The 18,679-nt window shown below is 38.6% G+C and overlaps 1 protein-coding gene across 3 annotated transcripts in view; it reads left to right on the top strand.

The window, feature by feature from the left end:
* sh3tc1 (SH3 domain and tetratricopeptide repeats 1) overlaps nt 1-4,747 on the top strand; it is a 101,936-nt gene extending 97,189 nt beyond the window's left edge. For 2 of the 3 annotated variants that reach the window (XM_031895316.1, XM_004911255.3), the window contains exons 15-18: nt 1,114-1,236; nt 2,269-2,419; nt 3,495-3,691; nt 3,938-4,747. In XM_031895316.1, coding sequence (XP_031751176.1) covers nt 1,114-1,236; nt 2,269-2,419; nt 3,495-3,691; nt 3,938-4,195 — 729 coding nt within the window. In that variant the 3' untranslated portion in view covers nt 4,196-4,747. Of the gene's footprint in view, nt 1-1,113; nt 1,237-2,268; nt 2,420-3,494; nt 3,692-3,937 lie in introns of those variants that run through there. The other variant, XM_012955723.3, reaches the window with a different exon arrangement.
* Nucleotides 4,748-18,679: the final 13,932 nt, after the last annotated feature.

Raw genomic sequence — 18,679 nt, 5'->3', positions numbered from 1 at the left:
CAATGATTTTTATTTACAGCACAATTTTGATGCATTTCACTTTTGTCCGCAGTTCGCACGACTCTCTAATTTCATACCTGGCAAAATCTCAGCTGGCATATTTATCAAAGTGTCAAATAGAGCTTGCCACAATTTGCCAGACAGACATGTCACAGTCCCTGTTTAACTGTATAGGACTTTTAGGGGTATATTTATCATTAGGTGAGCTCTCACTTGCCTCACATATGCCTCTAAAAACCCTATACAGGAGAATAAAGGACTGTGAGCTGCAAAGAGCTCTATTTCAGTATTTATCAATATGCCCCAAAGTATGTCAGGTTAACTGTGTGTTAACCTGTCAAGGAGAAGGAAAGTCATTTTGGCAATTTACTGCCAATAGATTAGCCACAATATTGGCACCTAGAACACTATATTGATTCTGCAGAAAGCTTTGCCATAGCCTAGAAGCACCCTCTGTTTGATTAAGATTGCAGCTGCCATTTTAGCTCGGTCTCAGTATCTTCCATACTGCAGCTCTACAGGCTGGAAGCTCAGATTACACATTCTGATGGGAGGGGGAGTAAAATCTTTTGAATTCATATGGGAGCAAAAAAGGGAGGGGGAGGGGGAGAGAGGAGAGAGCTGTGCAGACTGGGGCCCTGGGAATAAAGGATTTTTCTGAGAGAGGAAGTCTGATACAGAAAAACATGTTTACAAAAAAGGAGACAAGAAATCCTGTGTTTCTATTGATAGAGGACTCAGTGCAGCGTTTCTGTGAGTGCTTATGGCTGTATTTAGCTGATAAAGCTAACTTAGTTTTTACCTTTCCTTCTTCTTTAACACATTTTGAGAATTTGTGGCTTCAGCTGCCTGAATATGAATATGAAGCCATCAGCCTGAGCTGTACCATTGCAGCAAAGTGGACATTATGGCAACCAGATGTGAATTAACTTCCAGCCTTTTGAGAGAGTGAGAGAGAGAGAGTAATGGTTGGGGCTGTGGTTTTAAGGAACTTTAATCATTTTTGGTTACCAGTATCAGTATTTATTAGTATTTCCAGGAAGCATATTTCTCAAGAAAATGAGGTCTTTAATACACATGGAAGCCATGTTTCCTAAATCTCTTTCCCCACAGGTAGCCCAGAATGTGGCCATGTGTACAGGAGAGGCAGAACTTGGCATGCAGCTGTTTGAGGCGGCAGGAGATATATTTTTCAGTGGAACCCATGACCGAGATAAAGCAGTGTCATTCTACAGGGTAATGTAATGTACTTGGTACGGCATTTTGTTTTGTGGACATAGAGGGGCAGATTTATCAAAATCAGAGATTACTAAGATTCTGAGCTCACAACTGAAGAACTTACCCATTTTTGTTCAGCTCTGCGGGGCAGGGACCTCCTTCCTACTGTGTCTCATACCACATGGCACTTATATACAGTATATATGTATTTATTGTATTTATTTATTATATCACTTGTCCTCCCTGTGTGTAATTTTGTATTCTGTAAGATTGTACAGCGCTGCGTACCCTTGTGGCGCTTTATAAATAAAGTTATACATACATACATTCCTATGGGATTTCTAGAAGTGTATTCACCAGTGGGTGAAAGTTAGAGTTCACCATTCGATATATATGATTCTAAAGATGCCATAGAAATAAATAGAAAGTAGATGAGTTTTTCTTTGGTTACCTCTAATGTCACATTTTGATAAACCTGCCCATAATGTTCATATACACATTAACAATAAAGTTATGGGTTTCTGAAATCTCAAAGCAAAGTTCTTGTGGAATCTTTGCTTTCCACACTTCCTGCTTATTGGCACCTTTGGATACAACCCAGTAAAGCCGCTAAAAAGAAGTAATATGGTGTACAAGTAGGAAATCTGATGTAATGTTATTGTTCAGCAAGTAAATAAGGTAAAGGTAGTAAGTTAGGAAGTTTTTGGGGTCTGCAGGGATCTCATGTTCTAGGCCATCATTTCTTGCTTACTAAGAAGGGTATGTATGAAGTACCCCTTGCCTGTAATGTGACTTGTGAGTAGTGATGAGCGATTCTGTCCCATTTCACCATCACTACTTGTGAGGAACATACTGGAAATTACTGTTCTGCGTGCAAGTCCCACTCATATACCATTAGGGAACTGTAATGGCCTCTTGAAGAATATGCTAGAAAATATAAATGTACTATCTATTTTATATATATTTAAGATGGCCCAGAGGATGATATCTGACCTGATGGACCTGATGCATGATGGTTTCAGATAACACTTCCTTTGGTTTTGGTTTCAGGACTGTGCACTCCCGCTTGCTGTGAAGACCGTGAATGTTAAAGCAGAGCTTCGCCTGTGCAACAAACTGGCCGAGTTATTGATGAATATAAATAGCTATGAGGATGCGTTGGAGCCAGCCAAGATGGCCCTGGAGCTCAGTGTGAGTTTAGGTATAACCTCCTTCCGTTACAACTATACAGTGACTAGTGAATCTCTGAGTTGGATTCAGGCAAATCAAGTTACAGTCCTTGTTTTCATGTGATCTAATGATGTTTGAATATTTTTAAGATGGACCCCTAGTGATTCCCAAAGTAGTGGGCCCAGTCTTAAGGGCAAATAAGATGAAATTGAGGGTGAATGAATATATGCTATGTTACATATTGCTAGAACGTTATCAGCAGGGGCACATAACCATCAGTCTAAGCCCCCTGTCCCAGACATTACTAGATCTGCCCCACCTAACCCTTACCCTTTTTTCTTCTGGGCCACTTTTTCTTCATTAACCCTGGGTGACTGATCACCCTATAGAATTCTGCCAGTGGATATCATACTTTCCTGCATTTTAGCTAAAGGGGTCTGACCAAATGCTGTGCCAGAAAGTGGGCCTATAAGCCATAAGATCAGAAAACCTCTGCTTTAAGGCAAAAACTGGTTAAGCTCATTGAAATTGTGATTTAGTGTGGTATTAGTCTATCCGACCTTTACTTTTACTTTTCAAAAAGCTTAAGTTGTGTTTGGGTGGTGTTCCCCTTTAAGGGTTGTAGCAGACAGGGTGATTTTTAATGGATTAAAGTGGGAGCTAAGTGTAATAGCTATTCTGGCAGCCATCGACTGCTTTAAGATTCTCAATGTGGTCAATTAAACAGTTTGATAACCTCTGTTTTAGGTGATCTATGATATGTTAACCCTTTCATGCACACTGCCTCTTACCCAGAACTTCAGGGAAGCAGCTACTACAGGCACAGTAGCTCCTAGGGCTCCATCTTGCCTTTGTCCCTCACAGGCTTATAGGTGGATACCCAAGGAAAACTTGTTTTTACATGTGGAACCGTATGAAGCACTTTTGTCCCAAAACATCACCAAATAGTGCTGCGTGCAGCAGTCTAACCTGCTTTAGATGGACCAGTTATGGACACAGATCTATGACAAAACCAATGACATATTCAGATTCAATTATAAAGGAATGTATTAAATGGCTGTTGTTATACAGCACAATTCTAAGGCCTTTTAACCCTACGTGTTTAGGAAATCAGCTGAATGAGAGAGTGTCGTACCACAGGCTCGCTGGCATCTATAGGCAATTGGGTCATAGTGAGCTGGCGGAACACTTCTACCTGAAGGCGCTGTCACTTTGCCCCTCCCCCATGGAACTGGAAGAGGAAGCTGTGTACTACATGAAGGTCTACTTTATCCTGGGGGACATTATATTCTATGACCTGAAGGTATGGTAAAAAATGTTTTCTGAATACTGGCCTTTTGTGTGGGGGAATAGGAGGTGATGTCACAAGGGGGAGGGGATAAAGTGGGTGGGGAAATGGGTAGGGCATATGTGGGACAGTCCTTATAAGGGGGAATCCAGCAGCAGAGAGGGTCAGGGTATTCCAGCCCGGCCCTAGCTAGTGATTTACCTACAGGGTACCTACAGGGTATCTTGGCAGGAATCTCTGACGTGCTGTGCTTCATTTCAGGATCCTTTTGATGCGGCGGGATATTACAATCTTGCGCTGGCAGCGGCTATGGATCTGGGTAACAAAAAGTCCCAGCTGCAGATCTACACCCGGCTGGCCACCATTTATCACAACTTTCTAGTCGATCGGGAAAAGTCTCTTTTCTTTTATCAGAAAGCCAGGAGCTTCGCGTCAGAGCTGAATGTTCGGAGAATGACTTTACCCTCAGGGCAGTATAATCGGGCGCCCACTCGTACCTGTGTTACATCGACTGTGTGAATACAGAACACAAGCACCGATACGGCCGCCACTTGGTGAGGAGAAGACAAAAGCAAAGGGGACAACATTAAGACAATGAAACTGGCTAAAGTCATGGTTTATTGCAACAAGAAAGTAATAATGGAAACATCAAAGTGAATTATGACATTTTCAGCCCTGTCCAACCGTATTCGCTTTCAGTGGCTTATTAAGCCTTATCCAGTTGAAAAAGAAGAAATGCACAATACTATAGGGCCATTATACCCTCCAGTTGTCCTGCTCAATTGTCCTTGCCAGGGATTGGCCAAGCTAGCAGAATTTCACTTTGTCCTGCCTCCTGGGCTACTAGGCCATACCCCCTCTGACTAGGATTAAGGATTATTGCACGCTTTTCTATATATATTCTTGGAAACAGAAAGATGTACTGTGAATAAACGTTGGGAGTCTATAAAAAGAGGAAAACTATATACCTATTATGTAATAATTGAATGTATAGAAACATTTATATATGGCGCAATTGATATATACTATTGCTATAAACTGGGCAGGCTGGTTAGCCCCCTGAAAAAAAGATATTACTGTTCATAATTATTGTGTACAATCTTCTTCTTATCTGCCCTGCTCCATTTGGATTACTAAATATCCAAAAGTTACTTTTTCATTCAGCCTTGTGCCTTTATATGGGCACAGAACCCCTCAGTGACTGCTAATATCCTTATCATTTACAGTAGGGGGTACATTATCCCTTATAATACATGAGTGATACTCAGAGTTCCCTGTATAACTCAGCCTGCAGCCTTGCGCCTTTATATGGTCACAGAACCCCTCAGTGACTTCTTATATCCTTATCATTTACAGTAGGGGGTACATTATCCCTTATAATACATGAGTGATACTCAGAGTTCCCTGTATAACTCAGCCTGCAGCCTTGTGCCTTTATATGGTCACAGAACCCCTCAGTGACTGCTAATATCCTTACCATTTACAGAAGGGGTATAACAATTGTAACCCTAATCTTACCGCACTCCCATAGAATTGGATCACATTCACTTTACCTCTGGTGCAGTTTCTGTAGCAATCAGGTAGATCAAGTCTGTTTGCATGAGAGAGACTGGAGAACTGGGAAATACAGCACATTGGCTCCACCTAGTGGGCAGCGAGGAGCACACCTCAGGAAAGCCACTAGGAAAATGAATCACACATAGTTTTTAACAACAAATATGAACTTTATATAGAAATAAAGAACAGGCATGTAATACAATTGACAACCCTGCAATGGGGACACTTGGGGCCCTCTAGTGATAAAACACACTGACTGTCTAACTAGCACAGTCCTTTTGATTTCACCGTCCCACACTTTACTCTGAGGGGACTAAATAATGCACAGTTCAGTTCAATGCAATATGTCCCTTCCCAGGAACTATTATACCCTGGGTAGCACTACCTTCCCAAAGAACCCACGTAGCAGGTACACAAACAACATTTGTCCTCACCCATGGGCCCCACACTTGTAGTCTTGCCAATATTCTCCCTTTGGTGGGTCAGAGTACTGTACAGTATATAGCGCTTCTTGCACAAAATGCTTTGGCCACTAGAGGTCAGCAAAGATTTATGTTCTATTTCTACTGAACCAAGGCTCTAAGCTTTACCCTCAGTATAATATATAGCTAAAGACATGGAAAAACACCTAATTTATTTTTACATTTTTCAACCCCTCTTACCCAACAGTAAATAAATTCCCAGGTCAGGCAAGCAAATAAAGTTCCTCTGACACAGATACACCCATTAAGAAGATCATTTCCCCTATCATACAGAGTATGCAGCTTGAAGAAGAACAAAACTACATGTTGCACCCACCTAAACAGGGCAAACAGGGAAACGGAAGATACTTCATGTTAGGTCCTTGCATGGTTCATAATTCCCAGTGAACACATAATCTACCTGCATAATGGACTCCTGCTAACAAAACAGTCACAACAAAGGGAGCAGGTTGTATACTGGTAATGTAATTATCCACCTTGCAAGGGCTGAACATGGAGAAATTTCTTATGCAAGGGGGTATACTGCCCCTTTAAAGCTGGCCATGAACCGGCCAATAAAAGCTGCTAACTTGGTCCCTTCAGAGCAAGTTGGCCTATGCATGGGGCCCACTGACCAGCTTTCCTGACCAATATCTGGTCGAAAATATTCTATATATGTGTCGGCCAGGTCTGAAAATTCTGTCAGTAGCTCTAGGCCAAAAGAAACGTGCACCCAAGGCAGGCCTGTTCTGGGATACAAAATAGGCCCTGGCATTTCAAGTACACAGAGGCCCAATCGGCCCCCCACCAGCCCAATAAATAGTGAGTGTCTATGGCATCTTACAGCAGCCCCTCTGGCAGTTGCCCAAGGCAAGCTCCACCCTCATCCTGCCCTGGCAAACCTCAACAAATCCTTATCTCCTGGTCATCCAACCCCACACCCCTGCCTGAGGGTCCATCGCTCTTCTTTTCCTTTCCAGCTATACTTGCAGCTTCTCTCTACCCAGAGAGCCATAGATAGAGGAGGCAGAAGGCCTATGTGCCCAGGGTCCCAGCTCCCATTTACCCATTGCCCCCTAGTTCCAGGCCTGCCTGTTAGAAAAAGAGCACATCAGTGCATTGATGCAGTCCTTGTCCAATGGGTCCCTGATCAGCCCTATTTGGCCTGGGTGTGCGTGGCTAAATGTGTGGCTGGCTAAATCAGGGCCGGATCTGCTGGCTTGGTGACTTCCCACCATGTATGGCTTTATTTCAGGAAGGGAACATTGTTAACAGCTTAAAACAAACAGAATGAGAATGTTATGGGATGATTAGATGTTCTCCTGCAGACAAATTCTATGGCTCAATATTTCTATGGCTTCATTTTGATGAGAGCTGAGCTGGTAAATTTGATTTTGTACGGAAAAAATGAGTCATTGTTTTGTTCCCCTGTGGAGTTCCGATGGCTGCAGCGATGGGGTCTGGCTCTTTGGCTCTGAGAGTCCTAGTGAAACAGATGGTGCTGTCTGGGCTCGCACAGAGGCAAGTGCAATATGTGTAAACGTTAGAAGTTGTTTAAGCTTCGCTATTTTTATGCCCTGAGCCCACGCTCTGCAGCATTTACTGGAACTCTAATGGGAAGAAACCTGTCTATGTGAAGGGATAGTGCAGAAATAACAGTGCTATGTGCTATCACTAGGGGCAGTTACCCTTTACACTCGAGGTAGAGCTGCCAAGTCTGGAAGAGTGCGGTGTGCCACTGGGGTACCGACATTCAGGGATCTATAACAGCAGCAGCTAGGGCACCTCCCTAGTGATATTATAGGGGAACACCTACTGAGTCTAAGCACCTGAGTCCCTAATATGGCTGATTAATTACTCCAAATACTCAACCAATGACATTGCAGGGAGATCCTGGAGCATGAACAAGAGCTAACCATCATATAGCTAATCAGCATTTGCCCAGACCCCTTGCCTTGATTTGGCCCTCCTGCCTTAGTGGCACAAATCGTATTGGGGTGTACTTAGACCCCAATCTCTGGGCTTTCACCTTCCTTCTTCTAAGAGGTCCAAGAAAAAGAGTCTGATCCATCCCCTCACTGGGAGTGGGCATTATTGGGCATCCTAGTACTTCCACTGTTATACCCCAGGGGAACACTAACTGGGCCAGTAGTTGCCTACTTGGAGATTGCTCTATGAATGTACAACTTCCAGCCTTTTGTATCACTTAATAAGTGGCACTTAATTGTGTATTTATATTTATTTCACTGTCTGTTGCTCTTGCCTGTATTATCAATGTATTGTAAAAATGCACAGCCTGCAAATACCTTAACCAACTCCAACACAAAGCTGCACGTAGAGAGACAAACTGCTGAGAGGGAGGTGGTTAAAAGTAATTTAATTATTTGAGTAACAGAATTATTAAAGATCAGTAAGCCCAATTCACTAGGGGTACTAAATGCACTGACTAAGTGCAAATAATAATGCAGCTATGCCACCATTATATTTACCTTTCCCAGGCACAATCAAGTGAAATCTCAAAAAATTTAAACTGCACAATTCCTGCTGCTCAGGGATTACATGTTGGTACTGCTGTACTTTCATTCCGTCTATGAGACTTCCCAGTTATTCTGACAAAATAATGATATCACTTGGGCCTCAATTAGAAAAGTTCCATATGGGGGCAATTAGCAGCAAAGTGTTGTCGGCCACCCAGACAGTGCCAGATCTTCAGAACAAACTGGGCCTCTACACCCGTCTCTACCATTGTTCCTTCATGCCACCTTCTTATCTGGCATTGCACAGGCATTTGTATCGCCCTAATATGTTTCCTTTTACTAGTAAAAACTTCCCTAAATCCATCAAAGGGGACCCCTAATACAATAGGCTGCTTAGCCGGCCAATGAAAATATTTGAATTGCTGGGTCTAATTTGCCAGTGAACGATATCTGCACCTTGGAAAGATTTACTGCAGTCTGAAAAGATTCTTTTGGACAAATGGAGAAAAAAAAAAAGATAAAGGGAATAATAGGCAGAAGGATAGAGGGGGTGAAGGAGCTTTATTTGGGAGCAGACCAAAATACTCTACTGACCCATGAAGCACTGATCCCTACCCCCTCCCATACTGAACCCATATTGAACCCATACTGAACCCATATTGAACCCATACTGAACCCATACTGAACCCATACTGAACCCATACTGAACCCATACTGAACCCATATTGAACCCATACTGCACCCATACTGAACCCATACTGAACCCATATTGAACCCATACTGAACCCATACTGAACCCATATTGAACCCATACTGCACCCATACTGAACCCATACTGAATCCATACTGAACCCATACTGAACCCATATTCAACCCATACTGAACCCATACTGAACCCATACTGAACCCATACTGAACCCATATTGAACCCATACTGAACCTATACTGAACCCATACTGAACCCATACTGAACCCATACTGAACCCATACTGAACCCATACTGAACCCATATTGAACCCATACTGAACCCATACTGAACCCATACTGAACCCATACTGAACCCATACTGAACCCATACTGAACCCATATTGAACCCATACTGAACCCATACTGAACCCATACTGAACCCATATTGAACCCATACTGAACCCATACTGAACCCATACTGAACCCATATTGAACCCATACTGAACCCATACTGAACCCATACTGAACCCATATTGAACCCATATTGAACCCATACTGAACCCATACTGAACCCATACTGAACCCATACTGAACCCATACTGAACCCATATTGAACCCATACTGAACCCATACTGAACCCATATTGAACCCATACTGAACCCATACTGAACCCATACTGAACCCATATTGAACCCATACTGAACCCATACTGAACCCATACTGAACCCATACTGAACCCATACTGAACCCATATTGAACCCATACTGAACCCATACTGAACCCATACTGAACCCATATTGAACCCATATTGAACCCATACTGAACCCATACTGAACCCATACTGAACCCATATTGAACCCATACTGAACCCATACTGAACCCATACTGAACCCATACTGAACCCATATTGAACCCATACTGAACCCATACTGAACCCATATTGAACCCATACTGAACCCATACTGAACCCATACTGAACCCATACTGAACCCATACTGCACCCATACTGCACCCATACTGCACCCATACTGAACCCATACTGCACCCATACTGAACATAAGAACATATGTACCCAACCATCGGTACCAACCAACTGAGGAAGAGAGACTGCAGTTCATAGAGAACCCAATAGCATGCAAGGATGTCACCATAGACTTCCATTTGGATCCATTTGGATGAGCCCTCCTGCAACCATTTTACCCCCAGCCAATGCTACCCATACGCACCCTGAAGTGGCACCGTCAGAAGCATGTAGATTAAGACATGTGAGAGTTGGAAAGAGATGAGAAGCTGTGTTTGGAAGCAGAATGCTCAGACCTGACCTACAGGCCATTAAAACAATAATCTACAAGTTCCATGAACTTCCCTTTAGATATTAGATTTGTTTATCCCAATGGATAACATTGCCCATCAAGCATAACATCATTTTGAAGATCCAGCTCCTTTGTAGCCCAGGGACAAATTTTGAAGACACAAAAAAATGCTTTTTATCTTTCTAATTAAAGCAAAAATAACAAGTGAAACAAATCAGTGATGGCTGAAAGCAAAAGCACAGACTAACTGATGCTGCACTGCTCAACTTATAGCTGATGTTGAACTGTTCAACCCATCTCTGATCAACTGCTCAACCTATAGTAGACAATAAACTGCTCTGCTTATGGCTGAGGCTGAACTGTTTGACCTATGGCTGATACTGAATTGTTTGACCTATGACTGATTCTGAACTGCTCTACCTGTGGCTTATGCTGAACTGCTCTACCTATGGATGATGCTGAACTGCTCTACCTATAGCTGATGCTGAACTGCTCTACCTATGGATGATGCTGAACTGCTCTACCTATAGCTGATGCTGAACTGCTTGGCCTATGGCTGATGCTGAACTGCTCTACCTATGGCTGAGGCTGAACTATTCGACCTATGGCTGATACTGAATTTCTTGACCTATGGCTGATGCTGAACTGTTTGACCTGTGGCTGATGCTGAACTGTTTGACCTATCACTGACACTGAACTGCTTGACCTATGGCTGATGCTGAACTGTTCAATCTATCTCTGACGCTGAACTGTTTGACCTATGGCTGATGCTGACAATTAGGGTAAGTTCACATGAGGTAGATGCTTGGCTTCTCTCCGCCTGCACTTATTCTGATGTGCTCCCATCTGCTCCTCTGTGCCCCTGCACATGGCCTTGGCCTGCACTCTGACACACTGGGTGGATATTGACATGGACGTGCAAAACTATCCTGGCAGGCACTGCAAAGCAACCTTGATGGTATTGTTCCTTCATGGATTCCAATCGTTACTGCTAGTGCCTGCAATTGGCAGAAACACCATGAGTGCCATGGGCATTAAAGTGGTTTTTGCCTAGAATAAAAATAATGAGTTTACTTTACTTTGCCTTTACTGTAAATAGTCATGGTAGCCATAAGCTAGACTTCTGTGAATATCCAGTTCAGTGTGTATATATACAGTAAGTACGTACAGTAGGTGGGCACGGTACTCCTGCAGCCTGTAGCAGGGAGGGTACAGCACCAAACAAACCAACATTACAGACAATTCCAGGCATAGCATCGTATTTACAGTTCTGTGGAATGTTAAGTGCTGTAAAAGAGAGTCTGCCCAGGTTCCATGACTAAATGTATTGTACTGATTGCTTGTCTAGTCACTCACCATAACATAAACCATATTCGCTTCAGGATAATTCCAAAGACTTTGATGGAAAACTAAATTTCTGTTTAGTGTTCAAAGAGGGTAATTTGCTTTCTGCAAAGAATGATGTTTTTCTGCTTGGGCCGGGCCATGGAGTGCTTGGGTGATAACAGAGAGGGTAGGCAGTAACGTTGTACATACAGGGGCAGATTTAACCTTCAGACCAGTGCTGCAGCTTATCTGCCCGTGTATCTGTCCAAAAAATTGTCCAGGGAGGTTTAATTTTCCAGTTGGATGGGGGATAGCACTGGCACATTACTGTGGTCCTTGCTCCAATGGCTCCTATTCCCACCATGTAGGAGGAAAGATCCAAATGAGTGGATCTTACAGCGAATGGCCACCAAGATAGAGACAGGCACAGATTTCCATCCTGGTAATATTGATAAGCAACAGCAGTAAAGTAATTATGAGAACAGGATAAGATCTACCAACAAACGGGCCATACCCCACTAACTGGTGTAGGTGTCAAATGATCAGGTTTGTGCCTATTGCCCATACAGACATGTGGACCAATTACCTGAGATGAGGTTCAGCATTTTGTCCAAATATTTGGATCGTGCAGTTACAGAGTTAAAGTGAGTCTATATAAGAGTTACAGTGAGTCTATATACGAGTTACAGCGAATCTATATCAGAGTTACAGCGAGTCTATATACGAGTTACAGCGAATTTATATCAGAGTTACAGCGAGTCTATATATAGTCTATGTATAAGAGTTACAATGAGTCTATATAAGAGTTACAGTGAGTCTATATAAGAGTTACAGTGAGTCTATATAAGAGTTACAGTGAGTCTATATAAGAGTTACAGCGAGTCTATATAAGAGTTACAGCGAGTCTATATAGAGTCTATGTATAAGAGTTACAGCGAGTCTATATAAGAGTTACAATGAGTCTATATAAGAGTTAAAGTGAGTCTATATAGAGTCTATCTATAAGAGTTACACTGAGTCTATATAAGAGTAATAGTAAGTCTATATAATAGAGTCTATCTATAAGAGTTACAGCGAGTCTATATAAGAGTTACAGTGAGTCTATGTATAAGAGTTACAGCGAGTCTATATAAGAGTTACAATGAGTCTATATAAGAGTTATAGTGAGTCTATATAGAGTCTATCTATAAGAGTTACAGCGAGTCTATATAAGAGTTATAGTGAGTCTATATAAGAGTTATAGTGAGTCTATATAGAGTCTATCTATAAGAGTTACAGCGAGTCTATATAAGAGTTATAGTGAGTCTATATAAGAGTTACAGTGAGTTTATATAAGAGTTACAGCGAGTCTATATAAGAGTTATAGTGAGTCTATATAAGAGTTATAGTGAGTCTATAGACGAGTTACAGTGAGTCTATATAAGAGTTATAGTGAGTCTATATAAGAGTTATAGTGAGTCTATATAAGAGTTATAGTGAGTCTATATAAGAGTTATAGTGAGTCTATATAAGAGTTATAGTGAGTCTATATAAGAGTTATAGTGAGTCTATATAAGAGTTATAGTGAGTCTATATAAGAGTTATAGTGAGTCTATAGACGAGTTATAGTGAGTCTATATAAGAGTTATAGTGAGTCTATATAAGAGTTATAGTGAGTCTATATAAGAGTTATAGTGAGTCTATATAAGAGTTATAGTGAGTCTATATAAGAGTTATAGTGAGTCTATATAAGAGTTATAGTGAGTCTATATAAGAGTTATAGTGAGTCTATAGACGAGTTATAGTGAGTCTATATAAGAGTTATAGTGAGTCTATATAAGAGTTATAGTGAGTCTATATAAGAGTTATAGTGAGTCTATATAAGAGTTATAGTGAGTCTATATAAGAGTTATAGTGAGTCTATATAAGAGTTATAGTGAGTCTATATAAGAGTTATAGTGAGTCTATATAAGAGTTACAGCGAGTCTATATAAGAGTTACAGCGAGTCTATATAAGAGTTATAGCGAGTTTATATAAGAGTTACAGAGAGTCTATATAAGAGTTATAGTGAGTCTATATAAGAGTTACAGTGAGTCTATATAAGAGTTATAGTGAGTTTATATAAGAGTTATAGTGAGTCTATATAAGAGTTACAGTGAGTCTATATAAGAGTTATAGTGAGTTTATATAAGAGTTATAGTGAGTCTATATAAGAGTTATAGTGAGTCTATATAAGAGTTACAGTGAGTCTATATAAGAGTTATAGTGAGTCTATATAAGAGTTACAGTGAGTCTATATAAGAGTTATAGTGAGTTTATATAAGAGTTATAGTGAGTTTATATAAGAGTTATAGTGAGTCTGTATAAGAGTTATAGTGAGTCTGTATAAGAGTTATAGTGAGTCTGTATAAGAGTTATAGTGAGTCTGTATAAGAGTTACAGCGAGTCTATATAAGAGTTACAGTGAGTCTGTATAAGAGTTATAGTGAGTCTATATAAGAGTTATAGTGAGTCTATATGAGTTACAGTGAGTCTGTATAAGAGTTATAGTGAGTCTATATAAGAGTTACAGTGAGTCTATATAAGAGTTATAGTGAGTCTATATAAGAGTTATAGTGAGTCTATATAAGAGTTATAGTGAGTCTATATAAGAGTTATAGTGAGTCTATATAAGAGTTACAGCGAGTCTATATAAGAGTTACAGTGAGTCTGTATAAGAGTTACAGCGAGTCTATATAAGAGTTACAGTGAGTCTGTATAAGAGTTATAGTGAGTCTATATAAGAGTTATAGTGAGTCTATATGAGTTACAGTGAGTCTGTATAAGAGTTATAGTGAGTCTATATAAGAGTTACAGTGAGTCTATATAAGAGTTATAGTGAGTCTATATAAGAGTTATAGTGAGTCTATAGACGAGTTATAGTGAGTCTATATAAGAGTTATAGTGAGTCTATATAAGAGTTATAGTGAGTCTATATAAGAGTTATAGTGAGTCTATATAAGAGTTATAGTGAGTCTATATAAGAGTTATAGTGAGTCTATATAAGAGTTATAGTGAGTCTATAGACGAGTTATAGTGAGTCTATATAAGAGTTATAGTGAGTCTATATAAGAGTTATAGTGAGTCTATATAAGAGTTATAGTGAGTCTATATAAGAGTTATAGTGAGTCTATATAAGAGTTATAGTGAGTCTATATAAGAGTTATAGTGAGTCTATATAAGAGTTATAGTGAGTCTATAGACGAGTTATAGTGAGTCTATATAAGAGTTATAGTGAGTCTATATAAGAGTTATAGTGAGTCTATATAAGAGTTATAGTGAGTCTATATAAGAGTTATAGTGAGTCTATATAAGAGTTATAGTGAGTCTATATAAGAGTTATAGTGAGTCTATATAAGAGTTATAGTGAGTCTATATAAGAGTTACAGCGAGTCTATATAAGAGTTACAGCGAGTCTATATAAGAGTTATAGCGAGTTTATATAAGAGTTACAGAGAGTCTATATAAGAGTTATAGTGAGTCTATATAAGAGTTACAGTGAGTCTATATAAGAGTTATAGTGAGTTTATATAAGAGTTATAGTGAGTCTATATAAGAGTTACAGTGAGTCTATATAAGAGTTATAGTGAGTTTATATAAGAGTTATAGTGAGTCTATATAAGAGTTATAGTGAGTCTATATAAGAGTTACAGTGAGTCTATATAAGAGTTATAGTGAGTCTATATAAGAGTTACAGTGAGTCTATATAAGAGTTATAGTGAGTTTATATAAGAGTTATAGTGAGTTTATATAAGAGTTATAGTGAGTCTGTATAAGAGTTATAGTGAGTCTGTATAAGAGTTATAGTGAGTCTGTATAAGAGTTATAGTGAGTCTGTATAAGAGTTACAGCGAGTCTATATAAGAGTTACAGTGAGTCTGTATAAGAGTTATAGTGAGTCTATATAAGAGTTATAGTGAGTCTATATGAGTTACAGTGAGTCTGTATAAGAGTTATAGTGAGTCTATATAAGAGTTACAGTGAGTCTATATAAGAGTTATAGTGAGTCTATATAAGAGTTATAGTGAGTCTATATAAGAGTTATAGTGAGTCTATATAAGAGTTATAGTGAGTCTATATAAGAGTTACAGCGAGTCTATATAAGAGTTACAGTGAGTCTGTATAAGAGTTACAGCGAGTCTATATAAGAGTTACAGTGAGTCTGTATAAGAGTTATAGTGAGTCTATATAAGAGTTATAGTGAGTCTATATGAGTTACAGTGAGTCTGTATAAGAGTTATAGTGAGTCTATATAAGAGTTACAGTGAGTCTATATAAGAGTTATAGTGAGTCTATATAAGAGTTATAGTGAGTCTATATAAGAGTTATAGTGAGTCTATATGAGTTATAGTGAGTCTGTATAAGAGTTACAGTGAGTCTGTATAAGAGTTACCGTGAGTCTATATAAGAGTTACAGTGAGTCTATATAAGAGTTATAGTGAGTCTATATAAGAGTTATAGTGAGTCTGTATAAGAGTTACCGTGAGTCTATATAAGAGTTATAGTGAGTCTATATAAGAGTTACAGTGAGTCTATATAAGAGTTATAGTGAGTCTATATAAGAGTTATAGTGAGTCTATATAAGAGTTATAGTGAGTCTATATGAGTTATAGTGAGTCTGTATAAGAGTTACAGTGAGTCTGTATAAGAGTTACCGTGAGTCTATATAAGAGTTACAGTGAGTCTATATAAGAGTTATAGTGAGTCTATATAAGAGTTATAGTGAGTCTATATAAGAGTTATAGTGAGTCTGTATAAGAGTTATAGTGAGTCTGTATAAGAGTTATAGTGAGTCTATATAAGAGTTACAGTGAGTCTATATAAGAGTTATAGTGAGTCTATATAAGAGTTATAGTGAGTCTGTATAAGAGTTACAGCGAGTCTATATAAGAGTTACAGTGAGTCTGTATAAGAGTTATAGTGAGTCTATATAAGAGTTATAGTGAGTCTATATAAGAGTTATAGTGAGTCTGTATAAGAGTTACAGCGAGTCTATATAAGAGTTACAGTGAGTCTGTATAAGAGTTATAGTGAGTCTATATAAGAGTTATAGTGAGTCTATATAAGAGTTACAGTGAGTCTGTATAAGAGTTATAGTGAGTCTATATAAGAGTTACAGTGAGTCTATATAAGAGTTATAGTGAGTCTATATAAGAGTTATAGTGAGTCTATATAAGAGTTACAGTGAGTCTGTATAAGAGTTATAGTGAGTCTATATAAGAGTTATAGTGAGTCTATATGAGTTACAGTGAGTCTGTATAAGAGTTATAGTGAGTCTATATAAGAGTTACAGTGAGTCTATATAAGAGTTATAGTGAGTCTATATAAGAGTTATAGTGAGTCTATATAAGAGTTATAGTGAGTCTATATAAGAGTTACAGTGAGTCTATATAAGAGTTATAGTGAGTCTATATAAGAGTTATAGTGAGTCTATATAAGAGTTACAGTGAGTCTGTATAAGAGTTATAGTGAGTCTATATAAGAGTTATAGTGAGTCTATATGAGTTACAGTGAGTCTGTATAAGAGTTATAGTGAGTCTATATAAGAGTTACAGTGAGTCTATATAAGAGTTATAGTGAGTCTATATAAGAGTTATAGTGAGTCTATATAAGAGTTATAGTGAGTCTATATAAGAGTTACAGTGAGTCTATATAAGAGTTATAGTGAGTCTATATAAGAGTTATAGTGAGTCTATATAAGAGTTACAGTGAGTCTGTATAAGAGTTATAGTGAGTCTATATAAGAGTTATAGTGAGTCTATATGAGTTACAGTGAGTCTGTATAAGAGTTATAGTGAGTCTATATAAGAGTTACAGTGAGTCTATATAAGAGTTATAGTGAGTCTATATAAGAGTTATAGTGAGTCTATATAAGAGTTATAGTGAGTCTATATGAGTTATAGTGAGTCTGTATAAGAGTTACAGTGAGTCTGTATAAGAGTTACCGTGAGTCTATATAAGAGTTACAGTGAGTCTATATAAGAGTTATAGTGAGTCTATATAAGAGTTATAGTGAGTCTGTATAAGAGTTACCGTGAGTCTATATAAGAGTTATAGTGAGTCTATATAAGAGTTACAGTGAGTCTATATAAGAGTTATAGTGAGTCTATATAAGAGTTATAGTGAGTCTATATAAGAGTTATAGTGAGTCTGTATAAGAGTTATAGTGAGTCTGTATAAGAGTTATAGTGAGTCTATATAAGAGTTACAGTGAGTCTATATAAGAGTTATAGTGAGTCTATATAAGAGTTATAGTGAGTCTGTATAAGAGTTACAGCGAGTCTATATAAGAGTTACAGTGAGTCTGTATAAGAGTTATAGTGAGTCTATATAAGAGTTATAGTGAGTCTATATAAGAGTTATAGTGAGTCTGTATAAGAGTTACAGCGAGTCTATATAAGAGTTACAGTGAGTCTGTATAAGAGTTATAGTGAGTCTATATAAGAGTTATAGTGAGTCTATATAAGAGTTACAGTGAGTCTGTATAAGAGTTATAGTGAGTCTATATAAGAGTTACAGTGAGTCTATATAAGAGTTATAGTGAGTCTATATAAGAGTTATAGTGAGTCTATATAAGAGTTACAGTGAGTCTGTATAAGAGTTATAGTGAGTCTATATAAGAGTTATAGTGAGTCTATATAAGAGTTATAGTGAGTCTGTATAAGAGTTATAGTGAGTCTATATAAGAGTTATAGTGAGTCTGTATAAGAGTTATAGTGAGTCTGTATAAGAGTTATAGTGAGTCTATATAAGAGTTATAGTGAGTCTGTATAAGAGTTATAGTGAGTCTATATAAGAGTTATAGTGAGTCTGTATAAGAGTTACAGTGAGTCTATATAAGAGTTATAGTGAGTCTGTATAAGAGTTATAGTGAGTCTATATAAGAGTTATAGTGAGTCTGTATAAGAGTTACAGTGAGTCTATATAAGAGTTATAGTGAGTCTGTATAAGAGTTATAGTGAGTCTATATAAGAGTTATAGTGAGTCTATATAAGAGTTACAGTGAGTCTATATAAGAGTTACAGCGAGTCTATATAAGAGTTATAGTGAGTCTATATAAGAGTTATAGTGAGTCTGTATAAGAGTTATAGTGAGTCTATATAAGAGTTACAAAGAGCCTTATAACAAGTTATATACTGTGGTGGGAGCACAGGAACAGAAGT

Source organism: Xenopus tropicalis, chromosome 1, assembly GCF_000004195.4.
Source record: "Xenopus tropicalis strain Nigerian chromosome 1, UCB_Xtro_10.0, whole genome shotgun sequence".
In the NCBI taxonomy this organism is placed as follows: Eukaryota; Metazoa; Chordata; class Amphibia; order Anura; family Pipidae; genus Xenopus; species Xenopus tropicalis.
Note: the sequence above shows the minus strand (reverse complement) of the source record. Positions and strands in the feature narration are given on the sequence as shown.